This window comes from Cavia porcellus, unplaced genomic scaffold (assembly GCF_034190915.1).
Source record: "Cavia porcellus strain 051 isolate PalLab524CR breed Dunkin Hartley unplaced genomic scaffold, mCavPor4.1 scaffold_23, whole genome shotgun sequence".
Lineage (NCBI taxonomy): Eukaryota > Metazoa > Chordata > Mammalia > Rodentia > Caviidae > Cavia > Cavia porcellus.
The window spans coordinates 54,387,608-54,404,746 of NW_026947506.1; the positions used below are offsets into that span (position 1 = coordinate 54,387,608).

Genomic DNA, 17,139 nt, shown 5'->3' on the forward strand with positions numbered 1-17,139 from the left:
AGCCATGCAAGCCTTGACCCACAGCCCAGCCTGGGCCAGCAGGGGCCTGGGGACACAGGCAGCGCCACCTCCGTCAGAGCAGGCTGATTCCTTGAGGCCAGGGTGAAGTTGGGCAGGAATGGGACCCAGGCTACAGCTGGCACCCAGATCTGGAGGAGGGAGGGGCTCTGCAGGTCCCAGGGGCCCTGTAGGGCCAGCACCCTCTGCCGCATGACAGCTTTGTGAACCTGGCAGAGCGAAGTCTCTGCCCAGCGCTGGCTCTGGAGCTACGGGTGCTCCCTGAACCTCCAGCTCTACTCAGCAGGTCCCAACCGCTTCTCTGGTGCGGTGAGCTGATCACCTCACCTTGTCTTGCAGTGAAGTACTCTCTCCCACCAAAAGAGAGCAGACAGCTAAGAACAAGCACAGGGCTGGGGCAACCAGAAGTGAAGGAAAACCCCAAACAGCACAATGTGCTGGGGGAGCCATGAGCAGAATGGGGCCGAGCCAAAACTGTCCCTCACGTGGGGTGTCCAGGCCTGGTGGGGGGTGCCTGCCTGCCACATGCCACTCCCAGACATGGGCACCAGGCACCCCTGCTTCGAGAGATGAGGGAGGAGGCAGAGACACAGAACAGCTGCACACAGCCACGGATAACTTAGTTTATGGGTCAAGCCAATGCAATGCAAAGTTGTTTTTGTTTTTTTTTCTTTTTGACCAAAATAAATAAATCGGATCTGTCTCCGTGGAGGTCAGAGTGATCGGACAAAGGGCTGCTGGCCCACCCCGCCCTGCTCCCGGCTCCTGACCTGCTTTGGCACAGCAAGGGAAAGGATGCATGGGCATCTCCACTGTGTTCCTGGGGTACAGCCGGAAGATGAATGGCGGGGGGTAGGCCGGAGCAGCTGGTGACTGGTTATAGGATCCCAGGGGTGGCATAGGATGCTGCCCCTGAGCCCAGACTGGGACTCTCAAGGATGTCAGGGAACAGTGCCCGTGCCACGGTGCCCAGCCATACCAAGGCTGCCCTGGTGAGCCCTGCGGGCTGAGGCTCCCTGGGGCTTCTTGGGTTCAGCCCAGTAAGACACAGCCGCCCCCCCCCCCCTCCCGCCAGTCCAGGTGGAGTGTCTGCACCCTGCCACATGACAAGGATGGTCATGATCTGGGAAGTCAGCCAGGGCCCTACTCCTGCTCTGGGGGTGAGGTGGGGTGAGCCATCCTCCCGCCACTCCCCACCAGCCTAAGGGCAGCAGTGGGCAGCCTGGACAACAGCGTCTTGGGGGCAACAGCGGCAGGATGGTGGTGGCGAGAGAGCAGTGCAGTGAGGGGCGCCTGAGGCTGATGCTTTAGTGGAATAGCAGGGCTCTGTGCGGTGGGGCCCCACCGCCTGCCCGCCTGGGGCATCTAGGAGAACTTCTTGAAGGCGTCCAGGTCGAAAGCCATGTCCAGGAAGCGCTGCAGCTCTGTCAAGTGGGTTTTCTTGTTGCCGGTGGCCGGAGCAGCGGCGGGATCACGGCCCACGTACCTGAGCAGGGATGTGGATGATGAGGGCAGCGACCGAGTGCGCTCCACCGACACCCCCCATCCCTGCAGGCTTCAGCCTCACCAGACGGGCTTGGCGCGGTTGATGGTGGTCCGCAGCCGCGGTTTCACATAGTCGTAGTAGCCCTGGTTCTTGTGCTCCTCCTGGCACCATACCAGCTCAGCATTTGGGTACTTCTGCGCCTCCTCCAACAGGAGATCGAAGGGGAATGGCGATAGCTGGGACAGAACAGGGGTCAAGTCAGGAGGGGACCCTCGGGGAGGGGTTCTCTAGAGTGTAGCTGGGCAGTGACGCTTGGCCCTCACCTGCTCAATCCTTGTGATGGCCACCTGCTCAGCCAGGTCCCTGGTCTTACGCTCCCGTGTAAGGTCGTAGTACACCTTACCGGTGCAGAAGAGGAGCCGCTTCACCCGACCTGGGTCCTGCGCCGCGGGGCCGTCTTCTGGGATCACCCGCCGGAAGTGTGTCCCTGCAAGAGAAGACCATGCCAGGCTGGCTCACATGGGGTAACAAGAGGAAGGAACAGAGCCAGTGATGAGAATGCCCCAAGGTCACCACGTAGGGCTAGGGCTGCATGGACAAGTGTAGCACTGAGACCAGAAGCTGCTGGTCCCTGCGAAGCCAGCAGCCAGGCGAGTGCCTACTCTGGCCATTCACCTTTAGAGACAGTAAAAAGAAATATGAACATGGAAAAGAAAGAGAAATAACCACTGCTCATGGGTGATACGACCCTATACAGAGAACCCTAAAGAATGCATCACAAACATCAGAAGCCTCGGCCTGGCCTGGAGGTGCCTATCTGTGCTCCCAGTGCCCAGGAGCCAAGGCAGGAGGATCTCAGGCTCAAGTGCAGCCTGGGCTCTGCGGTAAGCTGAGACCCAGTCCTGGGATAAAATATGGAAAAAGCCAGGAACGCAGCTCCCCATGAAGGTCGTGTTCCATCTCTAACCCCACAGCAACAAAAGCTAAACACAGGCTGTGTCTGGAATGGAAGATCTGAGATTGTAGGAAGGGCATCCTCCTTAACCTCTGCGATACAGTATTTTGCCCCAAATCCCAGAATCACACTAGCGTGGCAATGGCTCGGACAGATGGACCAGCAGGGGAGAACAGAGCCCAGGACAGGTGGACTTCCACCAGCGCACCAGGGCCACTTGACAGGAGAGCACCGTCTGCCTGATGAGTTACAAACTTCGTGAGACTATGTCTCAAATAAAGAATACAAAAAGGAATGGGTGGCTGGGGGATTTAGCTCAGCATCATAAGCACCTTCTTGGCAAGCTTGAGGTCATAAGTTTGATCCCTGATACTAGGGTGGTGGTGGGGGGAGGAATGGGGATGTAGCTTAGTGTGAATTCAATTCCCAGTGTCACAACAAAACAAAACAGGGCAAAACTTCACAAGACATTCTCAAAAAATAAATAAATGAAGCAACTTGTAGAACAGGAGATAACATTTGTTATTAATCTGATAAAGGTTTTTTTGGGGGGGTCTTTTTGAGACAGTGTCTGTTATGCAGTTTGTGCTGGCCTTGAACTCATAGTGATCTTCCTCCCTCAGGCTCCCAGATGCCTGGGATTACAAGTGTGCACCATCACATCAGGCCTTATAAAGGACTGATGAGCCAAATATACTAACTTCAAACTACGCAAGAAAAACCAACCCAACTTGGAAATGGGCAAAGGATTTATAGTTCTTCAAAGACATACAAGTGGTCAAAAAATGCATGAAAAGATGCGCCATGCTACTAGTTATTAGAGAAATGCACGTTAAAACCACACCAAAATGCCACTTTAATGGCAACAGAATGGCTATGTAAAAACATCCACAGCCAGGTGAGCTGGCCCACACGTGTGAGCCCAGCATTTGGGCAGCTGAGGGAGCATTTTGAGTGAGACCCAGGCTCAAATAAAACAGAACAGAACAAAGCAAAACCCAACACACACACACACACACACACACACACGCACGCACGCACGCCTGCAACTGCTGAGGATGTGGAGGCTGGACCGTTGTGTAGAACTGCCGTGGAAGAGTTTGGCGGCTCCTCAGAAAATTAAAAATAGCATTAGCATACAGTCCAGCCACTGCGCTTGTGGTCACACACCCAGAACTGGACACAGAGACCTGAGAGCCATCTGTAGGCCCACGCTCCAACAGTGCTGCACACAAGAGCTAAACAAGGAAGCACTGTGCATGGTCACCGATCCAGGATGCAGACAGCATGCAGTGTGCACAGGACTGGCTCTCTGTGTGTAGGTCGGCCTTAGGGGCCCTACCCAGGGCAAAAGGAGCCCCGCAGAGGGCCAGATGCTGGTCCCACAGCCCTGATCTTGCAATCCAAAGGTGGACATGCTCCAGAACCTCCACTTTCTGACTGCCTGTATGAGGCCCAAATGCGACATCCCACATCTGACCATGGACAGGGCGGGCACACATGCAAGCCTGAGAGGCAGCCAAGCACCCAGGTTGCCACCCTCCGCCAAGATAATGGCCCCTCCACCTACCTGCAAGCATCTCGTCAAAGTTGGTTCTAGCCTCAGGGTGGCGCAGGAGGGATTTGGGGGTGAAGACGATTAACTGAAAGACAGAATGGTCTCCCAGTGACGACCAGGTCTGCCCCACCTCACTCAGGCCTGGACAGGGTGTGCTGCCTCCCCGACTCCTGCTGAGGGCTCACTCAGGAGAGGCAGAGAAGGATGGAGCTTGTCTATCTGCTGTCACCTTCCCTTGGCAGGTGTCCACTCCTGCAGGGCTGCCCGAGCCTGCCAAGCCCCATTGGTGGTGCTGGCACAAAGGTCCCCTCACCCCATCACTGCATGGCCAAGGCCTGTTGCCTGTGGTGTCCCGGACAGCAGGCTGGCTCTTGCCCCTCCTCGCTCGTCTTCCCCACTTGTCCTTCACACCCGGCTGACGGGCTTACCTTTCCCCCCGGGCCTGGTACTGTACCCCGTGACTCCCTGCTAACACTGCTGTCTTCCCACAGCACTGCAGGCAGCTATGTCTACCAGCACAGCAACAAGCAGTGCTGCTCTGGTGGCAGCAGAAGGGCCGGGCTCCCCGACATCACATCCTGTCTATGTCCCTTTGCAGATGCCGTCTAAGCCAGCAGAGCCCATGGCACCTGACTCATTCTGAGGACAGGATGGGGGAGGCCCTGGGCACTGACCGGCTTCCGGAAGGGTAACAGGATCTGCCGGCGCAGCACGTGGAAGAAGTTGCCAGGCGTGGAACAGTTGACAACCACCCAGTTGCAATCGTATAGTTGGCTGATGTCGAAGTTGGCTCCCCTAAGGTCCTGCAGCAAGGAGGACGGGCAGAGGTGGGGACGGTGCCTCAGTCCCGCCTAACCGATTCTACTTTTCCTTACAGACTACCAATCATTTCCTTTGAGCTTATTTACACACTTAATTAACTGAGCATGGTTAAAGTTGCCGGAAGCCTTCTCCCCCTGAGGCCTATGCCTGAACCAGAGCAGCAACAATGTCCCCTAGGGCCTGCTGCAGAGTGACACAGGAATATCTGGGAAAGGAGCCCTACTGTAATCCCAAATATTGTGTGCAGTCACCCAAGTATTATAATCCCCTTTGTAGTCTTCCTCACAATCTAAAAAGTTGTATTTACAATCCCACTGAGACATTATTGGAATCCCAATCAATCTACCACCTCCAATGAAACCCACAATGAGAGTAAAGACATTAAGACATATTCCAAGTTAGGGCAGCCAAGGGGTCCTAAATCCAATCCTTGTGAGGATGTGTGGACAAAGGCCCTGATCCTAGCCTCTCCCAGAATTTATCTTGTGAAGAAGGGGGGTGGCTCAGGGATGAGTGACAGTGAGTGTGGTGGGAATTGCATAACTTGAGCTGGCTGGCAGGTGGGGAGAAAAGCATCTCTGCAAAATGTAGAGATGAGGATATGCACAAGGGTCAATTTGCATAATTCAATTAAGGTAGCAGCTGAATTGTTTTAGGAGGCTGTTGCTTCGGTTTTGATATGTAAATTTTTGTGCCCTGGGGAGTCAGCCTTTACCTCGAGGTTATACTCAGCTGACACTCCTGGAGCTGTTGGTTCTAACATCTGACTGTGCTCATATCTTTTATAGAGAGCACTATTGGAGGAAATAGATTGTCTGATGGCTTTAGAGATTACACATCAGAATCTCCACCTTATTTACAATGCTTAGAGCCAACTGGAGAGAGAAGGAAATACCACATATCAATAAGGAAATAAGTCTCCATATAATCAAAATCGGGGTAGCAATTGTTTTGCATTAAAGGGGAGTTACTGGAGTAGTTTCCCACAAGTCTCATTTTAGCTTCCTGCACCCCTGACTGTCCTGCTCTGGGGTGATCAGCAGGCTGCACTGCAGGCTCCAGAAGGGAAGGGACTGTGTCCTCACCGGCAGGACATCTGGGTCATCGTTGCACATCTGTAGGAAGCGCTCCGGGCGGGCGGAAGAGTGCTCTGGGCCCTGGCAGTGGACACACAGGTTAGCAGAGCTGCACCGGCTGGGCGCCTGAGGGCGGTGCTCCCATCCTCCTATTTTTCCTGTTCTCTTCCCCTCGGCATAATGCACACTCCTCCCCTCCACCCGCAAAGCATAGGGCATGAGCACTGCATGTGCAGCCTGGGGTGGAGCTCACCATGCCCTCCATGCCATGCGGCAGCAGCAGCACGATGCCGTTCTGCCGCACCCACTTGGCCTGGCCTGGGCAGATGAACTGGTCGATGATGCACTGGGCCATGTTGTTGAAGTCACCAAACTGGGCCTCCCAGAGGACCAGGGCGTTGGGACTGGCCATGGCGAAGCCTAGTTCGAAGCCTGCGGCAGAGCAGGAGAACAGACACATTCGACACTAGCGGCAGGCAGAGGAGCAGCGTGCGTGGGCCACGGCACTCACCCAGGACGCCGTACTCCGACAGGGAACTGTTGCATACGGTGTAGGGGGCCTGGTTGGGCCAGAGGTGGTTCATGGGGATGCAGGTCTTCTTGTCCACATTCTGGTCATGCAGCACGTGGTGGCGGTGGCTGGGTATGGGAGTGGGATTAGTCAGCAGACCCAGCTCTCCACAGAGAGGGCAGCAATCTTGCCCCTGGGGCCCAGCCACCCCCTGGCAAAGTAGCACAGAGCCACTCGCTCATTGCACCTGTGATTCTGAAGGGTGAGTGGGGCTCTCTGCTCCTTACCTGAAGGTGCCCCGCTCTACGTCCTGGCCACTCAGCCGGACGTGGATGCCCTCCTTGAGGAGCGAGCCAAAAGCCATGTACTCTGCCAGGGCCCAGTCCACAGTACGGTTCTTCACCAGCTCCTTGCGTGTCTTCAAGATCCGGCTCAGGCCTGTGGGGCACACACAGTGCTGCAGCCTGGCTGGCACGGCTCTCACCACCAGGAGGCAGTGGGGCCAGATGGAGCTGATCCCCCATCCTAGTCTCCCCCTCCGTGCCTCAGCAAGCTGAGACCTCGTTACAGGTTGTGAGGGGCAGTGGCCTTCAACGAGGGGCCCCTGCAGGGTTCCATGGTCAAGTGCGCCTGGTTACCTCCATGGATAGTGAAGTTCTCCACGGGCACAGAGCTGGCCACATTCCCAATGTGCGTCAGGACATCCTCCTCCAGGCCGGTGGAGGGGCAAGACATGCTGCGGGGCTGCCCGTCCAGGGTGAAAAAGCCTAGGAGCAGGCACAGGCTGAGGTGGGCCACATGCCAGGGGCAGGGCCTCTGCCTTACAGGCCTCAGTCACAGAGGGAGCCGAGGAGGGAGTGTGCCTGCGGGGTTCACAGCAGGGTCTGCTCACCAGGCCAGGGGGAGTCCAGCCAGTGCTTGATGTGCAGAATCTTCTCATCTTTGGACCTGGTGAAGGCCTCCTCACAGATCTTGTCATACTTGGAGATCTCCTCCTGGAGGGACAAGGAGCCATGGCCACCCAAGCATAGCACGGTCACCTGGCCTCAAGCCCGCCACACCTAGCCTTTCTGAAACCTGCGAGAAGCCTCTGCCACTGCGTCTGGGCCCTGAGTTTCTTCCTCATCTAGGTTCTTGAGAGGTGCTGCTTTGAGTCGGAGGCCCTGGCCTGTGTTCTTTTTTTTTTTTTTGGTACTGGGGATTGAAATCATGACCTTGTACATGCTGAGCTAAATCCCTGGCCCCATGTTCCATCTTAAGAATGGGCTGAGTTCTTCTGGTTCCTCTGTTACTCTCTACTCAGCGCTGTCTCCAGGCCCTGCCCAGGGGACTCTAGCCTTGGCCATGTTCCATGTAGCTCCTCATAACCTGCACAACCTTCTGTTCACCTGGCCAGGATGTCCTGTCCACAGCACACTGGGCCCTTCCCTCCCCAGTGCGACCTAGCCCTTACCCCTTGCCTGCACACAATCTGTGGCAACTGAGAAAAACTGCTGGGCAGCTACTACCTTGTCTTCAGGACACCTTTTCTTCCCACAAACACTGCTTGGAGGCCCACCTCCTTTACAAAGCCTCTTGGGAGCCCTGACCCTTTAAGAAGTCATGCACTGAAATGTCACAGCTGTCATACTTCATCCTAATGGAAGGACTGGTTTGAGAGCAGCCTTCACTGGTCCCCCTGGCCCTGCAAAGGCTGTCAGGACACACCTCGTACTCAGGCTGGTTGACCACGCCCTGTGACACCAGCAGCTCGGCATACTTCTGCAGCACTGGCTTCTGCTTGTGGATCTGCTTGTACATGAGCGGCTGTGTGAACATGGGCTCGTCCATCTCGTTGTGGCCATTGCGCCGGTAGCACACCTGGATGGCAGGCCGGCAGACAGCATGAGAGTCTGCGGCAGGCTTTGGGGGAGGGACACCGCCGAGGAACAAGCCTTGGGCCTGTCTTCATGCAAGATGAGTCCTCTGAGTTAGGGTCTGACTCCCTCCCTCACCCGGTGGTGGTGCGGCTGCAATTATCAAATGAGGCAATAGCAGAGCAGTCTCGGGGTACAACCTCCTGATTCACCAGGCAATCCTTTGTGGGGTCAGCAGGGCCCCTGATTGGCTCTCATCAGCCCAGGGCTCCTGGCCAGAGAACACCTTGCACACTACCAAGGGCACATGGGCGGCGGGTGGGAACCCCTAGCACCACTCACCAGATCGACGACCACGTCCTTATGGAAGGTGCTCCTCCACTCGGCCGCAACCTTGCACACGTACATGACAGCCTCAGGGTCATCAGCGTTCACATGGAAGATGGGGGCATTGACCACGCGGGCCACGTCAGTGGGGTAGGGGGAGGAGCGGGCCATCCGGGGGTCTGTGGTGAAGCCGATCTGCAAGGAACAGGAGTGTGACAAGGGCCTGCAGGGGAGGTGCAGGGCTGCTTAGGCCAAGGGGCCCCAGGTGGCCACATGGGCCTATTTCTTCCTCTGATTTTCATTATTTTGATGTCAAAAATTCACTGACGAGGGCTGGGGATTTAGCTCAGCAGTATAAGCACCAGCCCTGCAAGCTTGAGGTCACGAGTTCAATTCCCGGTACCAGAAAAGATAAAAAAAATTTTTAAAAATTACGTTTGACATAGAGAATATGGAAGACACAGCATAAAAATTAGTCATCTGTAATGCTTTTTTTTTTTTTCTCCCTGGTACCAGAGATTGAATTCATAACCTTGTGCTTGCCAGGCACGCATTTATGCTGATGAGCTAAATCCCCAGCCCAGTCATCTGTAATTCATTATAGGCTATAGTACAAATGTCTTGCCGCTCCCTTTCCAGATTATTCCTTTAGGATGTACACCTGCATAAATATACATACATGTATATGCATGTATCTTTAAAGCTTGGAACCTTTTTTCTTTTTCTTTTTCCTTTTTATCGGTACCGGGGATTGAAATCATGACTGCCTGCTTACAAGGCAGGCGCTTATGCCGCTGAGCTAAATCCCCAGTCCCGGGACCTTATTTCTATAATTCTGTATTCTTATATGGTGAGCATTTTTTCTTTGGAAATATGAAAGATTTAATATACTCCTCCATTCAGATGTACCAAAATGTCACTGTATGTTCATAATTTTATGACCACATTTAAATCTCATATTAGATTTTGGGGACTGAACCCAAGGCCTTCATACTGAGCTACATCCTCAGTCCCCATCCCCTTTTAATTTTGAGAAGAGGACTTAAATTTCCCAGGCTGAGCTTGCACTTGCAATCCTTCCTGCATCAGCCTCCTGGAGTGCTGGAAATACAGGCATATGTCTTCTTGCCCAGCTATTAAAATTTTTATGAACTACTGTAAATATAAAGTTGGTAATAATATTGTATAATCAACCCCCCACATCACCTAACATGAGGAAATCTGAAGTTAACCTACATTGGCTTCTGAGCCTTTCTTGGTACTTTTTATTTTGGTTTCTTGAGACAGGTCTCACTATGCTATGTGGACCAGGCTAGCCTTGAACTCGTGTGATCCCCCTGGCTCAGCCCCTCCTGGCATGCACCATCATGCCTGGCTCTTGGTATACATTTTTTTTTGGTCTTTTTGAGACAGGGTCTCGCTTTTGCAGTTCTGGCTGGCCTTGAGCTTATTTTGTAGCTCAGGCTGCATCTCAAACTTGTAACGATCCTCTTGCCACAGTCTCGTGTTAGGATTACAAGCATGTGCCACCATGCCAGCTCAACTCTTACTTTTGGTACTGGGAATCTAACTCACGACCTGGTGCATCCCAGGCACGCTACGACCTCGTGCATCCCAGGCACGCTCTGTGTCACTGAGCTATATCTCTAGTCCTTGGTACATGTTTTTGCTGAAGCCTGAGCCAGAGCCTTCCTCCCCAAAAACTATGGGACATTTCATTCTTGCTACTTGGTTTTTCTCATGTTCACCAACTGTATCTTCTTAGGCTTTTTTTTTTTTTGTCTTTTTCGTTTTTATCGGTACCAGGGATTAAACTCATGACTGCCTGCTTACAAGGCAGGTGCTTATGCTGCTGAGCTAAATCCCCAGCCCCTCTTCTTAGGCTTTTTATAGGCGCCCTTTAAATTCTGATCTGATTTCACACATGAAACTGGAAGGGGCGGGAAGCGCTCCCACACGGTTTCTGCTTGATTCCCTCAGCTCTCCCATGCACTCTGTCACCACACGCACCGTTTGGGATCAGCTGCAGATGCTCCCTTCCTTCCCAGACTGCAGCTCAGCCTCCAGCACTTGACACCCCTAACACCACTACCTGACCACAGGCCACACACTTTCTATCAACTGCCTACATTCATGTGGATGATGGTGCTGCCTTCCTTGGTTTTTCAGGGCACTGACCTACCTGGTGTACTTCCCTGTGTTTAAGGCATATACCCCGTGTGCCTCATACACAGTATCATCCTGATACACCGCAGATCTTCTGCAGCCTGTTTTTTGTTCAACATCCCTATTCGAGGCACACACACTGAAACACAGCTCTTCTCCCCCTAGGCCAGCCGGAGGGATCCACCAGTGCAACCCTCAGGTACTGATCAGAGTGCCTACTGGGAGGCATCCAGCTAGTTTCCCATAAAAACATAGCTCTGGGGCTGGGGATTTAGCTCAGAGGTATAAGCGCCTACCTTGCAAGCAGGCAGTCGTGAGTTCGATCCCTGGTACCAATAAAAAGGAAAAAGACGAAAGAAAGAAAGAAAGGAAGGAAGGAAGGAAGGAAGGGAGGAAGGAAGGAAGGAAGGAAGGAAGGAAAGAAAGAAAGAAAGAAAGAAAGAAAGAAACAAACAAACAAACAAACAAACAAACATAGCTCTGCAGGTTCCTATGCAGGTTTTCTCCTGCATACAGTTTATGTGCAGCTGCTCCTAAGAAGGGAAAACAGGAGTGTGGCAGACCTTCCACTTACTATTAGACTGCTCCTGAGAGTGGTTTACTAACACTCCCAGCAGCAGCAGGAATAGCCTGCATTTCCTATTTACTGTACTGTGACTATTTCCCAGAATAAGCAGTTTAATGGTTCTATATCTCATCCTGAGGCTCTGCCGAATTTCACACAAAAGTTTTTGTACTGTTGGATATCCAACTTGTTTCTTATTTTGTGGTAGCACAAATTACAGTTTTGACAAGTATTTTTTTGACAAATATTCTTTTTTTTTTTTTTAATTGGTACCAGGGATCAAACTCACGACCGCCTGCTTGCAAGGCAGGTGCTTATGCCGCTAAGCTAAATCCCCAGCCCCTTGACAAATATTCGTAGGCAAGAATATTGAGTATCTGATAGGCTTTTTAGAAAAGATTTCTCCAAGGAGAGTTTCTAGGTTTGCGTTTAGAGAAGAGCATCTGCAAAGCAGCCTCCTACGATGGAGATTCCTGCTCTAGTACCACCTCACAAGCAGGAAGTCAAAGGAGAAAAGGGAAAAAAATTGGTGGGGTGAGCTGGGCAGTAGCACACTGTCCTATTAATATCTGAGGCTGTGAGTTCCGAGCCCCACACTGCAAGGGAAAAAGAAAAAATATTAACAGAACTACTCTTTAGAGAGGCCTAAGAACTCCATATTTATGTCAACATGCTTGCAAACAACCTTCCTTCTCATACTGGCTGAAGACAAGATTAGAGAGTCAAACCCAGCAGTGAATATTATGAAACACAGATTCCAAACTCAAAGGAGGCTGAACAATCTCAGGCACACTGGGTTGCATGACCTGGGGGATAATGGCAACTGAGTCAGCATTCACCCCAGACCTAGATTACTGGTGCCTTGCAGACCTCCCAGGTCATTTAGCACATACACACAGGGCACGTGTGCACATGTGTGTGCACACATGCACGCACACGCACTCACACACACGTGCACACATGGATGTGGTGGGACAGGTATTTAGCAGACCCTCAGTGCTAAGAGACATGCTAAGTGGAACTGCCAGTCTGGGGCCCCAAAGGGTGCCCCCATCTCACAGTAGTCCGCTCACTAGTTTTCTAGTGGGAGGAGGAGTCTCAGCACTCCTGGACACAGCCACAGCCCTGGCTGTGGGTCTTCCTCTCATGCTGCTGAAATCTCTCCCTGGGCCTGACACTGACCCTCATCCCCTCCCTACACATCCTTCTTGCATGTTTCCAGACACTGCAGCATCCTAAGATGCAGTCTCACTCAAGTTGGATGGAAATGCTTGACTTTTTGCCAAAAGAAGTTGAACAAACAAGTCCTACCCTTTATTTGTATGGTAATGTTCTTTGTTTATACTGCAGAGGAGGAAAGCCTCCAATCAATGACCCACAAAACTAGAGAGAAGACCAAATCCAAAGGAAGTAGAAGGAAATGAAAGAAATGGGGAACAGAAGTGCAAGGAGACCAAACTGCTTCCAGGGAGAAAGAAGACAACCTACAGCCATGCTAACCAGGAAGCCAACAAGCTGTATGAGTCCCAAATCAGGAACCAGAGGGGCACTTGACAGATCCCACAGAGCTCAGCAAGGGACTGTCACATATTTTATGCCCACAGATCCTACAACCTAAAGAAAATGGACAGAAATTACCAGAGCTCACTCAAGAATACACTGATAAACTGAATAGTACTATGGGTAATACAAAAATTGAACTTGTGGCTATAAAAAGCCCCCACAGGGCCTTGCGCTACCATAGATGGAGAAGCTGTACTCTCCTCAGTCCTCTTGGATGGCATTTGAAGGTCAAACCACACCCTGGAGTCCCACCAGAGAAGGCAGATAGCTAAGGTTTTCAGTTCCCAGCATCCTCTCTGCCTTGTTATGGCCCCGCTGATCACGAGAGGAACAAGCAACATGGACCCACCCACAGGTCAGATGACTCTGCAGAGGAAGAGGCAACCTGAGAACACACTCAGTAACTGCTCAACTCCAACCGTGTAGGACAAAACACTACACAGCCCAGGTCTCCCCAGGCACAGACTGATGGCGATTAGGTCCTTAGGCCCCAAGACTCCTTGGTGGCCTGAGGCAGTGTCTGGGGAAGAGTTTGGACCTGGACAACTGCCCAGCAGGGTGAGGCCATTAAAAGCAGTTTCTCCCCTACCTGGATAAAAACAGAGTCTCAGCAAAGAAACAGAAGATCCAGAGATCAAACCGAGCAGCCTAACCTACAGAGGTACTAAAGAGTGGACCAGAGCGGTTTAGTGAGACCTCATCTCAACAAAAGCAAGGCTAAGACTACTGTATCTGCACGTTAGGGGATGGCATGGGAGACGGAACCCAGGCCTCCTTTATGCCAGGCGTGCACCCACCGCTGAGCCACACCCTCAGGCCCAGTGCATACAGATTTTGCCAGGAGAAAAATCAAAGGAAAAGAAAGCTCAGCAGTAGGTTTTGTTTTCAGATCTCCTCTCTCCTTGATGAGTTTTTCCAGATCTTCTTTGTATCATGCCCGGGGAAGGTGGATCATGGCCTGGCCCTGGTGCTCACCTTGAGTAAGTCGCCTGCACCATTTCCTTTTCTGTAAAGTGGCAGCAATGTCACCCTCTGTGTGGGGAACCACCTCGTGGACTAACATATATGACATACCCGATTTGCTGTTCTGATTGCAACAGCCACTTAATAACTGGTGGTTTTTTACCAGATGCTATTATGCTCATTAATATTCTTCGCCTTTTTGATTCAGGCTCTTAAAACTGGGTCTTTTATCTCAGAAAGAATGGTTATTATCAAGAAATCAACCAAACACTGTTGGGACTGTGGGGAAAAAGGAACTCTTCTCCACTGTTGGCGATAGTAGACTGGTGCAACCACTGTGGAAATCAATGTGGAGATTCCTCAAAAAACTAGGACTAGGGGGTCCCATTCGACCCAGTTATTCCCCATGCTGGGTATCTTCCCAAAAGAATTAAAAACATCATACACAGTGATGTATGTGCACCCATGTTTATACCAGCACAATCTGTATTAGCTAGCTCTTCAAATAACCTAAATGCCATCCACTGAAGAATGGATAAATGTGGCATTTTTATACAATGGAGTACTTATTCAGTCATAAAGAAGAACTGAACACTTCTACAGGTAAATGGATGCAACTTGATATCACATGCATAAGTGAAATAAATCAGACACACATGTATAAACATTATATTGTCTCACTAGTGTGAGAAGCTGAACAAATGAATACATTTATGTATGTACATGTATACAAAAACAGCTAAGACAGCTATACTACTGACTGCTCTGAGGTCACTGAAGAGAAAGACTTGTACTGACACTGTTCGGACATTTGAATCAGATGTCTTGTGCTCTAGTGAATGATTTGGCTAGGGATTTAGCTCAGCAGCTTAGGCATTTGCCTCATAAGTGCGAGATTATGAGTTCGATCCCCTGTACCAAAAAACAAGACAATGCACAATGTACAACGTATGTACTATTGTTGCCCCTGACAGATGTGTTCTTTGAAATTTTATTTTTTTTCTTTGAAATCAAACGGATTTGAAGAGAAAAGGAAAAAAAAAAAAAAAAAAAAAAAAAAAGTTAAGACCTTGCTATGTATTTCAGGCTGGTTCTGAACTAGCTTGTGTAGCCCAGGATGGCCTCACATGCATGGCAACCCTCTGGCCTCAGCCTCCTGAGGGCTAGAATTATAGCAGGTGTGCACCACCATGCCTGGCTCAGGCTATTTTTTTGATACAAGGTCTTGCTGTGTAGCCATCTGGCCTTGGGCTAGTCATCCTGCCTCAGCTTTCTGAGGAGCTGGGATTATAGGCGAGGGTCTCAGGCCTGGGTATAATCACACCTTTTAAACTCCAAGTCTTTTAGTGTTTACTACATGGAGCCATATTTACTTATGCAATTTGAAATTTTTCCTTCTTTCCATACCTGCCAGGTCCCACTTCTCTTCCTAGGCCCTCTTTCTCATCACTTTCACACGTGGAAATAAATAGTCCTCATGCTCCCTGGCACCAGTCCCACATCAGTCCCTCTGACGCCTCTTGAGGAGGACGCCATCCCTGTAATCCAGAGGCACATGCTCTACCCAAGCTATAATCCCAGGACCCCATGCTGTTAAACAAAGTGAAAAATAACCACCGGTGTCCTGGTCCTAAATAATGGCACCTTTAAGATATAAGTAAAATTTCCTCTTTTTCTTCATTTAAAAAAAAAAGTAGTTTTCCTGCTCGGCATGGTGGCATAAGTCTATAATTCCTGCACTCAGGAGCCTGAAGCAGGTGGACTGCTGCAAGTTTGAGGCCAGCTTGGGCTATAAAGTGACTGTAAGGCCAGCCTGAACTGCACAGTAAAACTCTGTCTCAAAAAGACCACAAAAAAAAAAAATTTTTTTTTTGTATGTTGTCCAAATTTTTTTTCTGGTACTGGGGATCGAACATTGTCTAAATTTTTAACAGAAGATACCCTCTAATAATCAGGAAACGAGGCCAACAGGCCCCCCAGAGAGGCCGAGCAGTCTTGGGAGTTACCTGGTTGTTGACCACCACATGCACCGTGCCATGGGTGGTGTAGGACGGCAGGTCGCTGAGGTGGAAGGTCTCATACACGATGCCCTGGCCAGCGAAGGCAGCATCTCCGTGCAGGAGGATGGACATCACCTACAAAGCAGACCCCAAATCTAAAATGTCCCAACCGCTGAGCCCATGAGTGAGGTGAGGTGAGCACAGAACATGAGTTGCAATCTGTTTTTCAAAACAAATAAGGTTTTGAGACACTTTAGAATTTAGAAGGCAGAAGAGTACAAAGGCCCCAATCCCTTTCTGGCCCAAGTTGCTAAGATCTTGGTGGATCTGCTTGATCCCTACCCACAATGTCCTGCCACCAACAGCTCCCAAGGCAGCTCTCTTGGCACTGGGGGGACCTCCTCCGACATGCCCGGGCCCCTGGGGTGGGCTGCCACCACAGTGTGTCTGTTGGTGGGCTGTGTTGGTGGGCTCCCTGGTCCCCTGGCAGGCTGCTGTCTATGATGCTCCCCAAATCACACCTTCTCTGCATGCTATGTGGGGAGAAGTGTACTGTTCCTCCCCAGGTTCTACCTCAGCCTCGTAGCACTCACCACATAGAGCATGCTCCTTGGGTGAGGACAGACAGTAACAGCTGACTCCCACTATGCCTACCCTAGGAGCGGGGTGCAGAGCGGCTTTCCCTTCTCTTCAGCATCGCTCGTTTGTATTCATCTGTGCTCGGGTGCCTTGGTAAATCCCTGACAGCTTGCACACAACAGCACCACCTTTCACTGCTCACTTGGGTGAACTCTGGGCACCTCCCGCTGTGCTGCCCTGGCTAGCCCAGTTCCTCTAGGGAGAGGGGATCCAAGTCCGATTTCTGTGTGCTGTCACCTGCCTGTGAGCAGAGCTGGAAGAGGTGTATGCACACATCTGTGCGTACACGGTTTGTTTCTGTATCTGTAAAATGAAACTGAGCTCAGACTGACCCTCCTAATTCCAATCTAATTCTTTACTCAGCTGTCTCCTCCCACCTGCCAGCTTCTCCTCCAGCTGCCAGGCACATCACCCTTGCTGCCTGCAATGCTTGCCCATGCTCAGTGTCCCTCCAGCCCCTGCTCCTGGCTTTGAAATTTGTGCCACTCGCAGGCTGTCCTAGCTGGGGTTCTCCTGAGGTTGGGACCAGGCCAGAACAGTCAAACTACAGGAGGGGCAGGGCAGGCTACAGAGCCAGAGAGGAGTGGAGGATGCAGTCAGAGCCTGGCAGCTGGCTACAGGAAAATTCCCTCTT

General features: G+C 51.4%; 1 protein-coding gene across 5 annotated transcripts in view; it reads right to left on the reverse strand.

Moving 5' to 3' along the window:
- Window positions 1-627: 627 nt before the first annotated feature.
- Ogdh (oxoglutarate dehydrogenase) overlaps window positions 628-17,139 on the reverse strand; it is a 62,819-nt gene continuing 46,307 nt past the window's right edge. For all 5 annotated transcript variants that reach the window (XM_005001921.4, XM_005001920.4, XM_063234395.1 and 2 more), the window contains 14 exons: window positions 15,873-16,001; window positions 8,625-8,804; window positions 8,134-8,286; window positions 7,319-7,421; window positions 7,065-7,193; window positions 6,714-6,864; window positions 6,427-6,554; window positions 6,169-6,347; window positions 5,925-5,996; window positions 4,692-4,820; window positions 4,030-4,102; window positions 1,828-1,991; window positions 1,586-1,740; window positions 628-1,504 (listed from right to left, as the gene is read on the reverse strand). In XM_005001921.4, the coding sequence (XP_005001978.1) occupies window positions 1,384-1,504; window positions 1,586-1,740; window positions 1,828-1,991; window positions 4,030-4,102; window positions 4,692-4,820; window positions 5,925-5,996; window positions 6,169-6,347; window positions 6,427-6,554; window positions 6,714-6,864; window positions 7,065-7,193; window positions 7,319-7,421; window positions 8,134-8,286; window positions 8,625-8,804; window positions 15,873-16,001 (1,866 nt within the window). In that variant the 3' untranslated portion in view covers window positions 628-1,383. The remainder of the gene's footprint in view (window positions 1,505-1,585; window positions 1,741-1,827; window positions 1,992-4,029; window positions 4,103-4,691; window positions 4,821-5,924; window positions 5,997-6,168; window positions 6,348-6,426; window positions 6,555-6,713; window positions 6,865-7,064; window positions 7,194-7,318; window positions 7,422-8,133; window positions 8,287-8,624; window positions 8,805-15,872; window positions 16,002-17,139) is intronic.